Source organism: Protomyctophum parallelum (assembly GCF_964188405.1).
Source record: "Protomyctophum parallelum genome assembly, chromosome: 4".
Classification (NCBI taxonomy): domain Eukaryota; kingdom Metazoa; phylum Chordata; class Actinopteri; order Myctophiformes; family Myctophidae; genus Protomyctophum; species Protomyctophum parallelum.
In genome coordinates, this window is record NC_139700.1 from 14,810,226 (window position 1) to 14,829,213 (window position 18,988).

Sequence of the window (18,988 nt, forward strand, 5' to 3'; positions counted from 1 at the left end):
CTGCTGGGAAGATCATATAGAGAAACTGCCCCCGACTACTGCAGCTGCAGCACAACATTCTCTCCGGGCATATCTCCAAACCAGAGACTGGCTACTGCTACAAAGTCCATCACTGGATGTCCTTGACTACGGGTGGAAACTGGGAGGAGAAGGCTATGCACCAGTCCCTACCACAGACCCCATTGCCCCAGACTATATACTGAAATTCATCAGCTGCAACTGTGAGGGAGACTGTAGTACACGCAGGTGCTGCTGTAAAAAGCAGTGTATATCTGCTTGTGGCAAGTGTAATGGAGGATGCAAGAACATCAACCAGGAAGACGAGATAAGGAGTGAGGAAGATGAGGAGTTGGCTGAGTAACACCCGGTTGACACCAGGTTTAATCAATACTGCACATTTCTGATTTACATTTTTCTTGCAATATGTAATAAAATATGTTCTTATGGAAAATGAGTTGGTTTTTTTACTCAAAAATAATGGTTGGAATAGATTCAGCACCCCTGAAACCCCCTAGTTAGACACCTCACAAGTAATCTTTAGACTCAAGCCGGGCTCCTTAAGTCCCCACATGCAGACAGTGTATCCACTGAGCATGTGCACAGTAGGTGTACACTCTTATCAAGTGTTTAGCAATATTTTCTTATTTTATTTTCAGAATAGAATCAATTCAACAACAACCCAATCCCCTACCATTGATTATACACTGTAAATTACAGCTTAATAACCAATATACCAATATTATATGGCCAGGGAGACATTTTTACTAAAAGATAATGGTTGGAATGGATTCAGCACCCCTGAAAACCCCTAGTTAGACACCTCACAAGTTAATTTTAGACTTTCATATTTTTCACCCAAGCCTCCTTAACTCCTCAACTTTGATTGGCTCCCCAGAATTTTCCACGAGGAATTGGGTTTGAAAAAATTGAGAGGTGATTCTAGACACCTATAAGAACACATTGGTGAAGAAAGCTATTGGCGGTAAATTTTTTCACAGATGGTCCAACTATATTGCTAAAATTCCCTAACTAACTGTTCTAAACCCTTTAGACCCGTTATTGACCTTATACCAACCTTGAAACGTACCGTAGTTACTTCACCATCAACAGCCAATAAACCACCATTCTATCAACGCCACCAAAAATACACAATCCCTGATTGGCCAAGGGGACCACCAAAAATTCACAATCCCTGATTGGCCGCGGCAGTCACCGACTTACGCAGCCGAAAACACAGCAAGCTGTCAACTTGTGCTCTGATTGGCCGAGCGACGCCACCAGAAATACACAATCTCCCTGATTTGATTGGCCGAGCGACGCCACCAAATATACACAATTTCACACGCGCCAGCCAGGAGCTAGGCTCAACTGCCTGGGGGGACCTCCACACTCCACCCCAGGCAGGGTTCGTGCTGTCGACTACGCTCACAGTCTGTGCCGCCAGACGCAACACCACTGCCACCAATGTAGCCACGGCCGCGAGGCGAACCAGGGACCTCGTTCAAACAAGCCGCGTACATTACCCGTCGGCTAAAGAGCCATGGCCCAATGGGCGAGTGTGTAACACAGCCACCTATAGCCTACAATAACATGGAAGGGTTCACGAAGGTATGGAAACCAGTCTTAGATGTGCTTCAATGTGCCTTATTATCATGTCAAGACTGGTGTACTCGCTGTCTTTACTTGTCTTGTACATCTATTTATTTACATTTTTACACCGAGTCGGTAACGATGGAAGTTGGAGATCCATGCCCCACCCGGCTATGCAATACCCGTTTTACCCGTGTCAGAGTACCCGTTCCACCCATCTGTCTGTGTCCCTTTAATGCCCATATATGGAGATTTCTGTATCTGTCTTCTCTCTGTGTCCCTGTAATGGAGTTCTGTGTCAGGCATGCCCAAATATGGAGTGTTGTGATGTCAGAACAGGTTGCTCCATATATGGAGCATGGGCAGGGGCCTTTTGTGGCAGTTCTGGACAACCGTGTGTCCGTCCGATTCAACACTGGGCACTGCACTCCCCGTGGGGGTGTCGCATTTGGGGGTGTCTGTGGAGCTAACGGTCCTCGAGTTACGTGCATTACAGCCGTACACACGTAGGCTACAGACAGACGTACAGACAGACAGAGACATTATATAATGTAATGTCTGTTTGCATTGTGGTACTTGTTTTTTGAGGAAAAAGTGCTTGTCCTATATGCATTGTATATTGCGATTGAACAGATGTGAAATTTCAGAGCCTCAATAAAAATACAATGGAAAAAATTAAATCTAAATAAAATCAAACCTGTGTGAAGTGAGGGCGCTCTTATCATCGTACTTTCATCACTCCTGGTGAAAGCCTCCCAGGAACAAAGCTAAGATGTATAAGCACAGCATGTATTCACCACCAGTGAAATGATAGATGCAGGCTCAACATTACTGTTCATTAATGAATGCAGATGGACCAGCTCTGGATGCCAAGCCACAAATGCAAACCATTTAGTGGCAAGACGTGTTGCAATAATTCCAGATCAAGTGTTGGTAACTGGTTGTTGATTTTACACAATTAAAATCATTCCAATAGCTGCCCCACTTTGTGATGTCCCACATTACCTGACCTCACCTCTTGCCTATAACTCATATGGAAGGGACGGGTGTATACTGTAAATTGTTTTAGTTCATAGTTCAGGGTGTCATTTTTGATTCTCAAGCAATATAAAAAGCAATATAAAAAGTTACGCTGTTTTAGAATGACCAGACAATACCACTGCACGCAGCCCAACTGTTTATGCATGCCATAAACAATTACAAAACCAATTACTTCACTTTTTTCAACAAGCACTGAATGAAATGCTACCATTGCATAATCGTTAGAAAATATAACATGCTTAGTTTTGACAGTTTTCTAAAATTCTCCTTTATCAAATTGATATTTAAATGTGTTCATGATCTTGCCCCAGCTGTATTTTATCCTCGGTTAAAAGAGACGGGTAGGCCTAATAATAGAATCACCACAAGGGAATCAGCAGACAACAACCACAAGGTAGCACCACCTTATTCAGTAAAAAGGATACACCTGTGGAATGCCCTACCAAATTAAATTAAAAAATCACACCTGTGTGAAGTGAGGGGCGCTCTTGTCATCGTACATCATCCAATACAAAATTAATATACTTCTTCATGAATTAATTTGTCAACTTATGTTATTATTTTTTAACCATGATACAATGTTTTTTTTTAAACTTATGCAATCATAACTGCAGCCTCACTCCCAATCTTCCACCGTAGTCTGAAAACCCACCTTTTCAGACTCCATCATGCACTTACCCTAGCCCCTTAGATAGCACTTTGTAGACTTAGATAGCATTTTATACTTATAGCAGTTATGTAGACAGCACTAGAATTACATTGTATGTAGTCATAGCACTTTATAGTATACAGTATATGTATAGTTTCATTATATAGATATTCCACTGTTACGTTCATAGCTTACGCATGTTTCATGATAACTTTTTATGTATGTGATGTATTGCCATGCTTTTGTATTTTTAGTATTTTAGTATTTTGTTCTTACTTAATGTAAGTCGCTCTAGATTAAAGCGTCTGCTAAATGCCTAAATTGTAAATTGTATGCGATTGGTTAGCCGATTTGCTCGTCTATGTAAATTTTCCTTTCATTGTCAAAAAAACATAGGAGGGGCTAGTGCCCCTCAAAAACAAACTGATCTCAAAATATTGAATGAAAAGGTTAAACACTGGTTTAACCAGAGGTGCGAATATGTTAGGTACACTTTGTTGGCGTCACTGCTTTCATGACTGTATGACTGGGAATGTTAGTGCTTTTTACATTTATATTAGAGCTTCATGCATGTCCCTTTTGTAAATTGATTGTTTTTTTTAACTAGGTTGATATAGAAAGTCCTAACCAGGGAGCCTCGGCTATAAACTCCATATAAAATGAAACAGTTTCATGTTTTATAACTTGATACATGTTTTTTGTATTGTAAAAGGTTTGACAGCTAGGTCAAAGGCCTTGACAGGTCAAATAACATAAACAAATAAATAAATAAAATATTCCTGAATATTTAATTCATTTATAATTGCATCATCTCGAGAATAATCTGCATAATAGGATTACTTTATGACATACAGAGCCTTATACGTATTCAGCTGGAGCTACCAGTTTAACCAGTTCATCAACAAGGAAGTCTTGCCTTGAACTGATTTTCTGTCTGAATTCAAATGACAACATAACTTTACAGGAAGGAGCGCATGATGGCAGCCAGGGTTTCGCTCTCTGAGGGGGACCTGCTGTGTCCTATATGCTGTGGGGTTTTTAGCGTCCCTGTTCAACTGAAATGTGGTCATAACTTTTGCAAAGTTTGTGTACAGAAGATCTGGGAATGTAAAGGATGTCGAGAATGCCCTGTGTGTCGCACAATGTCCACCTCTGAGAGGCCTCCTATCAACTTGGCACTAAAGATAGCAGCAGAGAATTTTCAAGAGCAAAGGACAAGTGAGAATACAGAAGAACTCTGCATTTGGCACAACGAAAAGCTGCAGCTTTTCTGTCAGAAGGATGAAGAGACCATCTGTCTGATTTGTAAGACATCAAAGCAGCATAAAATACATGCATGTTGCCCAGTAGAAGAGGCAGCCCTGGAGAAAAAGGTACAGTAACAGGTGTATGTAAGAATCATATCATAACAGGGAAACCATACAGTATAAGAGTATTAACTGGTTACTGGTTAGTAATGTGATTTATGTGAATCTGAATGGAAAAGAGGCATTGTTATCAGTGATAATAATAATACTAGTTTCTTGCCATCTACATTTCAGAAAGAAGTATCTGCCAAGCTGGAAACCCTGCAGAAACAGCTAAAAGTACTCAACAAGACAAAAGAGCAATGGGAGGAAACCAAAACATATTTAAAGGTACATTTCATGACACCGGTATTTATTATCCTACAATGTTTTAGTTATATAACACAAACAAAAATACTAACTGTTTGGTCTCCCTAAAATTAGTCACAAACAGATGAAAATGAGAACGCAATAAAGAACGAATTTGGGAAGTTACACCAGTTTCTTTGGGAGGAAGAGGAGGCCACATTGATTAAGCTACGACAAGAAGAAGAAAATAAACTCTACTTGATGTTGATGAAGTTGGAGAGCATTGAAAATAAGATCAAAGACCTCTCAGAGATAATCAGTGATGTAGAGCAAGCCATCAGAACAAAGGACATTCCTTTCTTGCAGGTAGTTACTGTATGCTTCCTTGTATGACAAAAATAACTTCATTATCAGATTAGAGACTCATACCGATATGTACAATTATTTGAACTGCTTCCATTCCATTCCCCTCATTGTAGGACTACAAGAACACAAAAAGCAGGTATTTATAAGCACGGGCACTTAAAGATTACTTAAGTTGAACTGATAGACTATCAAGAGGTCATGTTTTATCATTTTAATAAAAAATAGGTCTAATGTAATATGTTGTCATTGGGTTCCAGATGGTTCAATTTACAACTTTAAGAATTTACCATTTACAAGCATGGTTTATATGAGATGATTGAAGAAGCTCCTTCGGTATAACTAACTACTTACTAAAGCCAATTTCATCAGTCCAAAAAATGATTACATATATTTTCTCTTTACCTTCAAGGGCCAAATACAACTTTGTTGATCCAGAGTGTATTCGGGATATTTTAATAGATTCTGCTAAACATATGGGGACACTGAAATTCCGGACATGGAGGAAGATGTTTGAAGTTATTGAGTGTGGTGAGTAAACAAGACCATTAATTCTATCATTAAGCCTGGTCATGACGATGTCCCTCACTGAAGATTAAAGCTTTTTGCAATGCAATGCATTGATAGATAAACCATGTATCTCCATCGTCATATATCTTCATCTTTTTGTTTTTCATAAATGAATGCCCTATTTTTTTTTACACTTTGTACTTGACTGCGTCACACAAAAGTGGGCTAGACTCGCCGGTAGTGATGCAACGTGCTGTGCGCTTGTAGATCCGTTATTATTCGTTGCTGCCGGGAGGAAACCATAACTCCATTTGAGGATTTTCATTTTTTATAAAACAATATAAAGTCACAACACCAAGTTTGATGAGGCAGTATTAATTTGTTTGTGAAGGTTTTCTTCATTTCCAGAATTTATTTTTCCTTTTCTTCCCAACAGCAGATATATATTTTGTTTAAAGTGGTTTATTCCGTCTGTGGGATTTTATCAATGAAAAATATTAACAAGAGCTTGTGACTGGTTTATTTTCTAAATTATCTGAAAAGTTAAGTTAATACAATTAATTTAAAGCTGCTATCAAAGCAAATCTGGGCTTCCATAAGACCTCAACAGTGCCACAGGCTTATCAGTCCATTCCACACCCCATTGATAAAATAATTTGTTTAAAAGTAGCCCAGACGATGTATAATCCAATAACATACATTTCAGATGGTCGACATTTCTGTATTATAAATATCTTTTTTTAGTGATCTCAGAAAATATTCTATTTTGAGATGAGTTTCATGGGCTGTATGCCATAATCATCAAGATTAAAACAAAAAAAGGTTTTAAATATTTCACTTCATGCGCAATTAATCTAGAATAAATTAAGGTTTTACATTTTGAATTATATTAGGGAAGAAGACTTTTCCACGATATTCATTTTTTTTAGATGCACCTGTATATTGACTGAAGTGTACTACTAAAATGTTATTTCCAACCCCCTGTAATGTATGCTTCTAGCTCCCATCACTCTGGACCCAAACACAGCCCAGTCCAACCTGAACTTCTCAGAGGAATTGACCAGTGTGTGGTACGGCAGTAAGCGGCTCCTCCCCGACAACCCTGAACGATGCAGCAGCCGGATCGCCGTGCTGGGAGCGACTGGCTTTGTTTCTGGAAAGCACAGCTGGACAGTGGAGGTGGGACATGGAAAGGATTGGTACATAGGCATGGCCAGAGAGTCCATCAAAAGAAAGAACACCATCTTCTTGAACCCAGTGGAGGGCTTCTGGGTCATTGGCCTGTGTAATGGGGACACGTACTGGGCTCAGACCACACCTCGCACCAAGCTAGTGGTGAAAAACAAACCCCAGAGAGTCACAGTGGAGCTGGACTTTGACAAGGGGAAGGTGGTGTTCATCAACGCTACTGATTTAACACCAATGTATACATTCAAAGACAGATTCACTGAGAGAATGTTCCCTTACTTTTCTCCCGGTATGTACGAGGATGGGAAAAGCTCCAACCCACTGAGCATTTGTCCAATGCCAGTATCTATAGATGTAGAGCAGACCAAGATAGCTAGCTGGAAGAAACAAAAGTAGTTCCTTTTGGGCGAAAAATACGATTCTAAACAATGATGACATCACAAAACATGTGATTTTGTAATTTGCTGTATATATGGAATTCAGGCAACATATTTATATATAGGTTTTAACCAACTGTAAATTTAGACTTAATTCTGAACATTCTTTCTTAACGTCATATATTGTACACAGTAATCATCTATTTTCTTCCTCTTTTTTTGTTGTTTTTCTCTGAGAGGCCATATCTTTCAGTTTTGAGTCCAGCTTTCTTTGCAGATAAGCCTTCTTGTTGGGGTCCATAGATTTGTCTGTCTTTCCACTACCAGCATAGAGAACACCTTCTTTGCTTATTCTCATCCGAGCATGAGTCTTGGCTTTGTCTCCACAGCCATGGACCTGAAAGTGATTCAAGTTTGATTTTATGAGCATACACGACAACCATAAAAAAATAACTATATAGTATATACTTGTTATGAAATTATTTGTAATAAAGCTTATCAAAGACATGGCTGAAATAGTATTTGCATTATTATTTGTATTTATTACATCCAGGTAGGATCAATCAAGACCATTCATCGTGTCACACAAAACTATCCTGTGTTGACTTCAAATGATTTCCTGTGATTGCCTACACTTTGGAGTATTTCCATCCCAAATTTAACTCTTTCTTCATCAAGTATGGTTCTCATATACAGTACACTCCACACACATCTTACCTCTGGTATGTGGTGACTCAGGCAATATTGTCTATTGCAAAACTTGCAAAGTTGGCCAAGTAATAGCACAGATGCTTTACATTTGGCAAAACTGCACACACTTTCGGCCTTCACCACAGCATTTATGAGCGTGTCAAAGTCGTCATCCACAGTGGCTGCAGCAGCAATATCGCAGGCACCTGCTTTGGTGCGGTTCTTTCCTGAGAAAAAAAAGAGATCTGCCTGTTACTACCGTCACTGCCTTTAGCGTAGACCTGTAACCAACAAAGAAAGTCAAATCCAGTTCCAGTAATACGAATGGGGTGATCACTTCCTGCCTCCTATGAATAGTTTTATTTTTGTTGAATTATTCTTAATCCTTTTTATTTAGTCACAAAATGTAATTCTTTTGCTGAAGTGACAGTCTTCCCTCACCAAATTTAACTAACAGAATTGACGTTGAGTCAACAAATCTCATCATGTCTATACATTTTCGAAAGAACTGTATCAGGCATCATGCAAGAATACTCAACCAGCTAAACATATAATTTAATTTTATATTAACTTGTAATAAACCAAATGCTACCTTTAGCCGACTTGGTCTTCTTAGAAGATTGGGCTGTGTGAATGTTAATGTTACCCTGTTGCTTCTTTTGCTTGGCATTTTCTTCCCGTTTCTGTTGCTCCCTTCTCATTCGCTCCAAATGTAAACTTTTCAAGTCTAGTGGATCTTGAGAGGATGGCCCGTCTTGGGACTCTGGGTCCATTTTCCCAATTTCCTGGGTGAGTCCTGTTGACTCCTCAGTGACAACATCCTCAGTTAGTTTGGACTGCAGCGGTCTAGAGACAGTGATGCATCGGGTCTTCCCCTCCCCTGTGCTTTCATGCCTGATACCCAGCTCTTCTGAGATCTGGTGGACCAGAAGGCGATCGTGGGAGTTGAGGCATGATGGGAATTGTAGTTCAGTGCGGTTTAGGTCATTCAGAAAGGTTTCAACCTGCTCCCTGATCTCTGTGTATTTGCTCTTCGCTTGCTCATCACTGAGAGGCAGAATGGAGGACTTTGTGTGCTTATTGGAGCCAGCATTATCAAACTTACTCTTGGTACCAGTAGATATTATTGGTCTTGGCTCTACTTTGCCCACATTGTGATCTTTGACCTTCTGTTTGGTAGACAAGGAGCTGTTAGCATCAGTGTTAGCCTTGGTCTCTTTGTGGTTCCGGGTATAATTTTGTGGTACGATGTCATGGAGGTACTCGAAGGCGGTTCGGACCTCTCCGCAGTCAGTCATGTGGCTGATCAGAGACTTCAGAAAGGCATGGCTTTGAACGGTCTGTGAGTCACACACCACAGCAATATGACGTCTGGCACGGGTAACGGCCACGTTTATCCTTCTGTCTTCAGCAAGAAATCCAACTTCACCTAAATAAAACGTAACAATGTACATTAAGGAGGATGTCACATTTGTTAATATAGTCTGTGATACATACACAGGTTAGGCTTTGTGTCGAGAGGTTACCTTTTCGGTTAGAGCGAACTAATGACAGTACCACAGCCTCTTTCTCTCTGCCCTGAAAGCCATCAACAGACTTGATCTCCAGCTCTGGGTGTCTCGCAGAAAGCCTCTGACGCAGAAGATGAACCTTTACAGAGATCACAACTCATAAGTCTGGGAGTCTAGGAAATATTCTTCTATCAAAGACCATAATCTCTCAAGCGCCCACCGGGGTTTAGCTTGGCAGGTCAGTACTTTCACAATTTACAAACTTTTTTTGTGTAGGTGTCTTTTTTATTTTTCTTCTTTTTTAAACATAGTTTTGCAGCTTAAAAAAAGAATATTTTGTATGTCAAAGTAATGACTAAAATCAATGCCTTACCTGTAAATTGTAGGGTGCAATAACAGCTATGTCTTTAGCTTTTAATCCAGCTTCTATCAAGGCCTTTATGTGAAGCTCAACAATGTCTACTTCACCTGTGGGGGAGACAACAATACAAAACTGTTTGCATTTGACATCCAACCACTAAATAATGTTAAAATGCAAACAGACAGGGGACTAACCTTGATTGCCTTTAGATTGCTCATCGTCATTCTCCATCTCACTCAGCCCACAGCCAGCTGTATCGATGAGGAGAAGAGGGGTACTAGTCTCCTCCACACAGGTTATTCCTGGAAGATCTCTATTTGGGGAAAACACCACTATAAGTATGTGTTCTTGGTAAACCTAAATTAATTTTTGAATTTTAAATATTTTAATTGTATAATAACTCGTTCTAACTTTAGCAAGTGACTCGCCACAGAGCTGTGGGCAGTCAGTCTTCCCTGGTACATCTCTTTGGAGGCCCACTCCATAATGGCACTGTTCATGCGATACTGTACTGTTAGCATGCGGACCACCGTATCCCCATATTTCTGAATGAGCCTCTCCATCAGGCTGACAGATAAGCCTTTTGATGCAGCCCTACAGGACACACGAGAGCAAATAAACGCAACGATGAATGTACAAAAAAGGCAAGTATGAATGTACAAAAAAGGCAAGTAAGTAATGTTTCAATGCATAAGCAGAAAAATAGGAGATGAAAAACTGTTTAAAGTAATCAGCATTGTTCATTTGAGAGTAAAATAATTTACGTTTGTGATTTGATTGTTGGTGGTAGTTGCTTGTAGTCTCCTGCCAAGATGCACTTGCGTGCTTTAAGCAGGGCAATCCAGCAGCTGCTCTCCAGGGCCTGGGCACACTCATCTATCACCACCCAATCAAAATGGTCAGCTGGCAGGAACTTCAGAGGACCATCACCAGAAGCACCTGGGAAGACACAGGAGACAAGTGGCTGCTGATTCAATTGCCTTTCATCCTGCCTGTTGTGTTTGAGTGGCATGATCCAGACTGGAGGCCAATTCTGACCTGTGTTGGTGGATAACACGACATCAGCACTTTTCAGGATCTGGCCGATGGCCGTTGCCTCCCTGGTTCTCAGCTCTTTTCGCAGCTCACCTAACTCCCGTTTGAAGCTGGACCGCTCACCTTTGTCACGCATCTTCTTCATTCCCGTCTTTAGAAACGAATAAGAGGTATGCTTTACGAACATGTTCAAAACATTGCACCTGCAAGTGGTGACAGATGCATTCACATACTTACAAGAGCTTTATCAATGTCTTTGCGGATGTCAGCGATGATATTTGTGTTGTCACTGTGGGCGAGGACAGCATCTAGGGAGTGTTTCTGTATAGACTCCAGTAGTCTGGCGGGATGACCTAGTCTCAGGACCTTGGCTTTGCAACGTGCTAACCTCTCAACCAGATTATCCACAGCCACATTGGATGAGGCACAGCACAAAACCTACACAAACAGAGTGAGGGAGGGGGTCAAATGGATTTCGCCCTTACTGGGAGGGAGTACTTCTCAAAACTATTACAACCGGACTGAGAATGTTCCATTGACAAAAGCAACAGGATAAACATGGGCTCGCAGTAGCTCAGTGTGTAACAATTGTGACAAATTCTTCAGGGTATCTGCACTTCTACGAGGGCTCTATGACAACACATGCACCCATTGCTTTCAACTACAATATACCTTTTGTCCTTGCTTGATTGCTTGGAGGATAATCTCAACTACTGTGGTAGTCTTCCCAGTGCCTGGCGGGCCATGAATCACAGCCACTTCCCTCTGAGACAGAGCAAAGGACACAGCTTCTCTCTGGGACTCATCCAGCTCCAAGTTAAAAAAAGATACATCATCTGAAAAGCCACAATAAATACATAAAATATTGCTTACTTAAAATTGAGAGTGATCTCTGTCATCTTAAATTACATCTAAAATGAGATTTTGAACCTGTGTATACACTGTAGATTAACATTTTCTATACATTTGGATTGGGATGCTAACAGATTCCTCTGGGGACTATGGCTATATCTTGTGCCACCCCTTACCCCTTATCCCTAAACGTATTTGCCATTTTTTACTAGTGTGTTTGTTTATTGTTTTTTAATATAGTAAAAAATGACAATTAAGTTTAGGGATAAATAAGGTAAGGGAAACAAGGTCTTTCTTCAGTGCTGTCCTTTTGGACCAAATGTGCTTTACTGTACCATGTACTGTTTGCATTTTATTGTCTAATAAAATGATCAATCCATCATGTCACCGTAACAACACAATTTCCCCTCTGAGTTAGATAAACCTTCAGCACATAATATCCAATACTCTGAGTAAGAAGATGGACTAGCATGAATTGATAGGTATCTTTATATAGTTTCCAATAAAAAGATATATACTGTATATGGGGCGGCCATAGCTGAATGGTTAGTGAGCCCAGGGCTTGCCCGTTTTTCCTCCCGGAATTTTCACCAGTGAGGGTGATAACTTTGTAATATGCTATTGGCTGTTTGTATTATTTTTGGAAAAATATAAAAAGATACTCCTGTGGAAAGGCTATATTATTTTACTTATATTGACCCTATAAACAATTTAGTATTATTTTGTATATGTAAGGTTTTGCACACTCAAATGGTACCTCGTCAGATAATCCCCACATATCCTACAACAACTTCTGTGAACAGACTTCACTGTAGTAGCTTTTCATAAATTATATTTGTACTTGGCTGTCTGCTGTCATGAAAGTTTATAGTTAGAGAAATTCAAAGTCCAGCCGTCTGCTGACCAGCATCTCCCACCCCTCACTGGGGAAAATTCTGGGAGGAAAACAGAAACGGGGTGAGTTGTCTTGTTACCAGTGAGCCTGCCTAGGACTCCAGAGGTCCCAGATACGAATCCAGCTCTAATGTGTCGAAGTGTTCCCGAGCAAGACACTTAACCCCTAACTGCCCCTCCCCTCTTATGTGGGCAGCACTCAGCTGGGTGAAACATAAAACTGAAGTTCACCAGTGGGTATGATAGGTATCGTTTGTGAAAAGCTTACTTGACTGTGAGTGAGAGCTAGGTGCCGAGTACCCGAACAGAACCCCAATAAGACCGGAGGAAAAGCTTACTTGACTGTGAGTGAGAGCTAGGTGCCGAGTACCCAAACAGAACCCCAATAAGATTGGAGGCTGGCCCATTGCTGTATCCATTCAAAGTATTCAAGGCTCTGCAAAAAGACATCATTTGTGAAAACACACTGCTTGCTTCATGTGTGAATTTGTCTAAAATACATCCACAAAAGGCGTGTTCCATAACAAATAACACTCACCGTTTCATTCGTTTGTAGGTGACATCGTTTGCCAACTTCAAGAGGTTGTAGAGGGAGTCTGAGTCAACACTGAATCCATCCTGAGAGTCTTCAAATGCCACTGTTATAGATGCTTGGCTGACCCTGGTCACTATCCCTGTCCCAAGCTGCAAGGCAGCACTGCATCCACTTGTGTCATATAAGCCAACAATGTCCCCTGTAAGAAAGGCCGGAATATTTATATTACTAAGCTTAATGTGAGCATCTAATAATCTATGACTGAAAACAGATCATACATTTTTCTCAACCGTTCTCACCGGGTCCAAAACTGTTACTAGGAAGAAGTGACGGGCTGACATGTTTCCTTGGTTCTAGAATGACGAGTGTCCGACCATACAGGCCTGTAGACTGACTTCTTAGCTGTAGTTTCAGAAGACATACTCCTTTGCTCTGAAGATCCTTAAGAGAGATGTTCTCCTGCCATAACCTGTGGAAAGACACACCCAGAAAACACTTTTCACTGATGTTTATCAATGCCCACACTCCCTTAATTGGGGAACAAAACTGTGGTCAGGGGTTAGAGGAAGTATACACCTTCATCGTAAAGCATGTATCTTTCATTATAAAGGGGGAAATATTAATAGAAAAACATTCATTTTAGCCGATTCTTCAATGCATGATGAGCCATAGCCGCAATTTGCAACTCTAGATTTTTTTATAATGGGATGAATCTAGCATTGCAACAAGCTCCATCCACTTCCTATTCATCATTTTTGGTTTGCGATCTGCTTGTCTTAAACGACGTTAAACTCACCAACATTGCAGCTGTAGTACAAGCTTGAATTATCCTCTTTCAATCTGCCGAGCTTGTTTTTCATAAAAATCCACCGTAGACATGTTATGAGCTACTTTCTGTCAAGACATCCTCTGCAAGTGATTATTTTTCTAAGTGCTGGAGTTTGGAAGCACTCGTCGTACGTCACTGAACGGCCCTGCGTTCAACCTGTTTCGAATCTGCACATAATGCAGGAGGCAGCAGCGCGACCCGTTAACAAAAACGAGTGCTTCCAAACTGCAACACTTAAAAAAATAATCACTTGCAGAGGATGTCTTGACAGAAAGTAGCTCATAACATCTCTACGGTGGATTTTTATGAAAAACAAGCTCGGCAGATTGAAAGAGGATAATTCAAGCTTGTACTACAGCTGCAATGTTGGTGAGTTTAACGTCGTTTAAGACAAGCAGATCGCAAACCAAAAATGATGAATAGGAAGTGGATGGAGCTTGTTGCAACTCTAGATTCAACCTAGCCCCTCTCGGGAACCCTCCATAAAGCTTTTCTGAAATTTGGATGAGTTTTATGTAGGGTCCCTGTTCATAACTATATTTTCGTATGGGAATTTTGGAACGCGGACATAAATATGCTCCGTAACATCGTATCTGTGCCGTTTGACGGCCTGTTTTCCTTTGAGGGCTTCTGAATTCGTGAACTATAAGTACCTATACATTCCGCTGCGAATATCTCCTGTGGCGCGGAAGCCGTTAAGTATTTTTAATCTTTGTTTGACCGATTTGGTCGCTTTATTTCTTCTTGTTTGTTTACCGTTTATTGTACCGCCTCCCGGTGTGCGGTTGGCTTGTGCGGCTACGTCCCTGCCTCTGATCTGCTGTGTCATAGCTATAGCGCCACTAGCTAGCCAGATAGGCGGTACAATGAGGTGTCAATAAACAAGGAAGGAAGAGAATAATCAAAGCGACCAAATCGGTCAAACAAAAATACTTAACGGCTTCCGCGCCACAGGAGATATTCGCAGCGGTATTTATAGGTACTTAACCCTCTAACACCCGCATTAATTTCTACTTGCAAAAAATAGATTTCAACCTTACTACTACTTTGTACTACTAGGACTGACACTAAAACATATGTTAAAAAAAATAAAAAAATAAAGTTTGATGGAAAATTTATAATAATTATATAATAATTATATAATAATATAATAAATTAATAATTTACATTTGGAGGATATCTTTCACAATAATGAATAAAACATGTTCTAGACATTCTAATGATCACAAAAAAACATATATTACAATTATTTTACCTACTTTTATTAGGGTAAAGGTCAAAAGTCTTAGGTTAAAAAAATTTCAAAATCGCACAGAGTCCAGACATTTTTAATTTGTGTGAATTCCAGCCTCTGTGGGGGGTATTTATATGCAAATATCATGACCAATGGCATTGAAATGGCATTGCAATGAACATCACTGATGACGTTTAGGTGAAAAAAGAACAGAAAATAATTATAATAATTTAGTAATAAAATAAAATAAAATTGTTGCTAAAAAGCAACGCTGGGTGTTAGAGGGTTAAAGTTCACACATTCAGAAACCCTCACACGAAGTCCTGAAAGAGCGCAGAAGGACTTATCCAAAGTTGTTTACGTTTATATATGTGTGCGTACCCGGTGGCAGGGTGGAGGTGGAATAGGACCCAATGCTCTGGGTCTAAAAAATTTCAGAAACTTCAGTAGCATTGGGTTCTGCTTGTAGGGCTAGATTCAACCCATTGTAAAAAAATCTAGAGTTGCAAATTGCGGCTAGATGAGCCACAGTTCACATACCTGGTCTCCTCTATTTCAGCCTCTCTCTCCTCCTGTAGCAGCTCAAGTGTCGTGGACACAAACTGTTCAATTTCCATTACTCACTAAAAAGAAGCAATCAACATCAGAGATATGACAGACAGTCAGTTAATAAAGCTTATAGCACGTAAAACAAGCAATAACAAGCATAGCAGATAATGGCAACTAATATACAACATAATATCTCGTATTTTTGTCCTAGCTTCTTTATTTGACCTTGTTGCACTCGGGGTATTTTGATGCCCCGAGTGTATAAACTGTTACACTCTTAAGTCTTAACCATGTTAAAAACTTGCTAGCACTTACATTACGTTAGAGTAAAATACTGTCAAGTCGAAGTCAATGACACTCACGTATTTCCTGAGATGAGATCAAAACATCGGGGTATAATAACAATAATGTTGATATCAGTTTTAAATGCGGTGATTCATTTGTGATGCAAAGCAAATCAAGAGTGTCTGGCTGCAATAGCAAAATCAAAATGACATTTACCCCGGTAGCTAAAAATGTCTTCGCCGACTACGGCAGCGTCTAGTGAGCTAATCTAGTGAGCTAATTTAAGACTTCCGGTGGACGATCTCTTCAAAATAAGAGTACCCTCTAGAGTATTGAAAAAAAGTTTAATTTGCACATTAAAACTACAAATTAAGCATTTAAATGATGCTATATGATGCTATAAGACACACATTATGTTTCTGTGTAAGAATAAGTAATTAAATCCTTATAATAATAATAATAAAGTTATCTAAATGGATAAATGCTATTCACTGGAGTGCATGGACTTTATAAAGTGGACACTGGACAAAAGACGGCTCCGCAAGGCAACTATCTGGACATACCCACGCGTTCGGGGAGATGTCCTATACCACACCCCACTCTCCGCTAAGCGGGAGAGGTGTAAAATTCACAGTAGCAGACCTTCTACTGGGGTCAAGGCTGACAAAAAGTACCGTTTCCGGACCCAGAATGGACACTGGACAAAAGACGGCTCCGCGAGGCAACTATCTGGACATACCCACGCGTTCGGGGAGATGTCCTGTACCACACCCCACTCTCCGCTAAGCGGGAGAGGTGTAAAATTCACAGCAGCAGACCTTCTACTGTGGTCAACGCTGAAAAAAGTACCGTTTCCGGACCCAGAATGGACACTGGACAAAGAGGCCTCCGCGAGGCAACATCTGGACATACCCACACGTTCGGGGAGATGTCCTCTACCACACCACACTCTCCGCTAAGCGGGAGAGGTGTAAAATTCACAGCAGCAGACCTTCTACTGGGGTCAATGCTGACAAAAAGTACCGTTTCCGGACCCAGAATGGACACTGGACAAAGAGGCCTCCGCGAGGCAACTATCTGGACATACCCACACGTTCGGGGAGATGTCCTCTACCACACCACACTCTCCGCTAAGCGGGAGAGGTGTAAAATTCACAGCAGCAGACCTTCTACTGGGGTCAAGGCTGACAAAAAGTACCGTTTCCGGACCCAGAATGGACACGGGACAAAAGACGGCTCCGCGAGGCAACTATCTGGACATACCCACGCGTTCGGGGAGATGTCCTGTACCACACCCCACTCTCCGCTAAGCGGGAGAGGTGTAAAATTCACAGCAGCAGACCTTCTACTGTGGTCAACGCTGAAAAAAGTACCGTTTCCGGACCCAGAATGGACACTGGACAAAGAGGCCTCCGCGAGGCAACTATCTGGACATACCCACGCGTTCGGGGAGATGTCCTCTACCACACCACACTCTCCGCTAAGCGGGAGAGGTGTAAAATTCACAGCAGCAGACCTTCTACTGGGGTCAATGCTGACAAAAAGTACCGTTTCCGGACCCAGAATGGACACTGGACAAAGAGGCCTCCGCGAGGCAACTATCTGGACATACCCACGTGTTCGGGGAGATGTCCTCTACCACACCCCACTCTCCGCTAAGCGAGAGAGGTGTAAAATTCACAGCAGCAGACCTTCTACTGGGGTCAACGCTCAAAAAAGTGCTGTGCCTTGGGGCATTGACATGAAATCACTTTCTCTACGCAAGCTAAGTCAGGTCAAGGAGTTACCTCTAGCTTTGGAATGGGTGTCACTTGTGTGCGTTGATTGCATCTGTCTGTGCATTTATGCATTTGTTTGTCCTGACGAAACTTGATTATTTCTCGACTGTTTATTTTCTCGTATGACACGACATAGAAACTACTTGTGACTACTGTCTTTGTGTGCTGTCGAGCGGATGTTCTTTGCATCAGCTCAAAGGTATAGCCTGCTGTGTCATTCGATTCATTTGTCCAGATATGCCATTTATGATCTTTAAGGATGTACAATGACGCATATGGTGGCCTGTCGAAAAATACACACATACTGGTCAAAGCATACTCATTTTGGTGGTACAGACAGGATAAATTGAACGTTTTTGGAATTTTTGTGCCAGCTCTTAACAGGAGAAGTAAGGTCTGTGGGCTGTTAATTACTTCATATGTTGATAAGCTCTTTTCCTGCTGACATGTTTCACATTGTTCAGATTGAGCAGGTAATATTTGTGCAATAGTGTCTAAGATGCCTTTTTGTGACACGTCAAGTGGCTGCACTATGAATTGTGACATGTTCTTTGTAGATGGTAAGGCCTTGTCACCACATTGAGTACAACTATACAGACTAAGACTTTTCAGGCAAAGCAGGTCATCTCCAAGGAAAGGAGACCGAAGTGTGTATTCTACAAATCTATTTAATATGGTGCATACTTCTGTCCTAGAACATTTCTGAGACACTAATGACACTGATGTGTTGGCTAGATTGAATTTCTCAAGTTTCCGTCTAAATGTTGAGTCCTGCGCTGCTGCTTCTTCAAGCCGTGTGTGACATTTTTTGATAGCAGATGTCTGTTGTAGAAATGTTAGAATTGGTAATGGTATAGCTTCACACATATTGTCATTTAGACTTTCATTGCATAAAACCACATCATCATCATCTTCTTCCAAATTGTCCTCCGTTATTGTTCTGTTAATTGCTTTCAACTGTCCAGGCACAGAATGTACAGATGTCTGTATGTTTTGCTTGAACAACTGTGTGGACACCACACATACTCAACCAAACTACTAGTTTGTGTATAAAATCTAATGGGTCATTGTGCATTCCTAAGGCCAAGTAAGATGCTATTCACTAGTTGTTGAGTGACACCA

General features: G+C 40.9%; 2 protein-coding genes across 2 annotated transcripts; one reads left to right on the top strand and one right to left on the bottom strand.

Annotated features, from left to right (window-relative positions):
• Positions 1 to 3,863: 3,863 nt before the first annotated feature.
• LOC310857609 (zinc-binding protein A33-like) lies at positions 3,864 to 7,332 on the top strand (the record flags this gene model as incomplete). The annotated part of the gene is made up of 6 exons (XM_083763352.1): positions 3,864 to 4,653; positions 4,822 to 4,917; positions 5,011 to 5,241; positions 5,355 to 5,377; positions 5,651 to 5,769; positions 6,749 to 7,332. Exons 1-6 carry the CDS (start codon positions 4,255 to 4,257, stop codon positions 7,330 to 7,332), a joined length of 1,452 nt encoding a protein of 483 aa, XP_083619478.1. The 5' UTR covers positions 3,864 to 4,254.
• Positions 7,333 to 7,488: 156 nt separating this feature from the next.
• Positions 7,489 to 16,265, bottom strand: ighmbp2 (immunoglobulin mu DNA binding protein 2). Its single transcript, XM_083763351.1, has 16 exons — positions 16,166 to 16,265; positions 15,795 to 15,877; positions 13,491 to 13,660; positions 13,195 to 13,390; positions 12,995 to 13,092; positions 11,583 to 11,746; positions 11,148 to 11,348; positions 10,914 to 11,061; positions 10,640 to 10,814; positions 10,287 to 10,469; positions 10,070 to 10,188; positions 9,888 to 9,982; positions 9,530 to 9,653; positions 8,596 to 9,432; positions 8,031 to 8,230; positions 7,489 to 7,710 (listed from the first exon to the last, which is right to left on the bottom strand). The coding sequence occupies exons 2-16, from the start codon at positions 15,869 to 15,871 to the stop codon at positions 7,510 to 7,512; spliced, it is 2,988 nt and encodes a 995-aa protein (XP_083619477.1). The 5' UTR covers positions 15,872 to 15,877; positions 16,166 to 16,265; the 3' UTR covers positions 7,489 to 7,509.
• Positions 16,266 to 18,988: the final 2,723 nt, after the last annotated feature.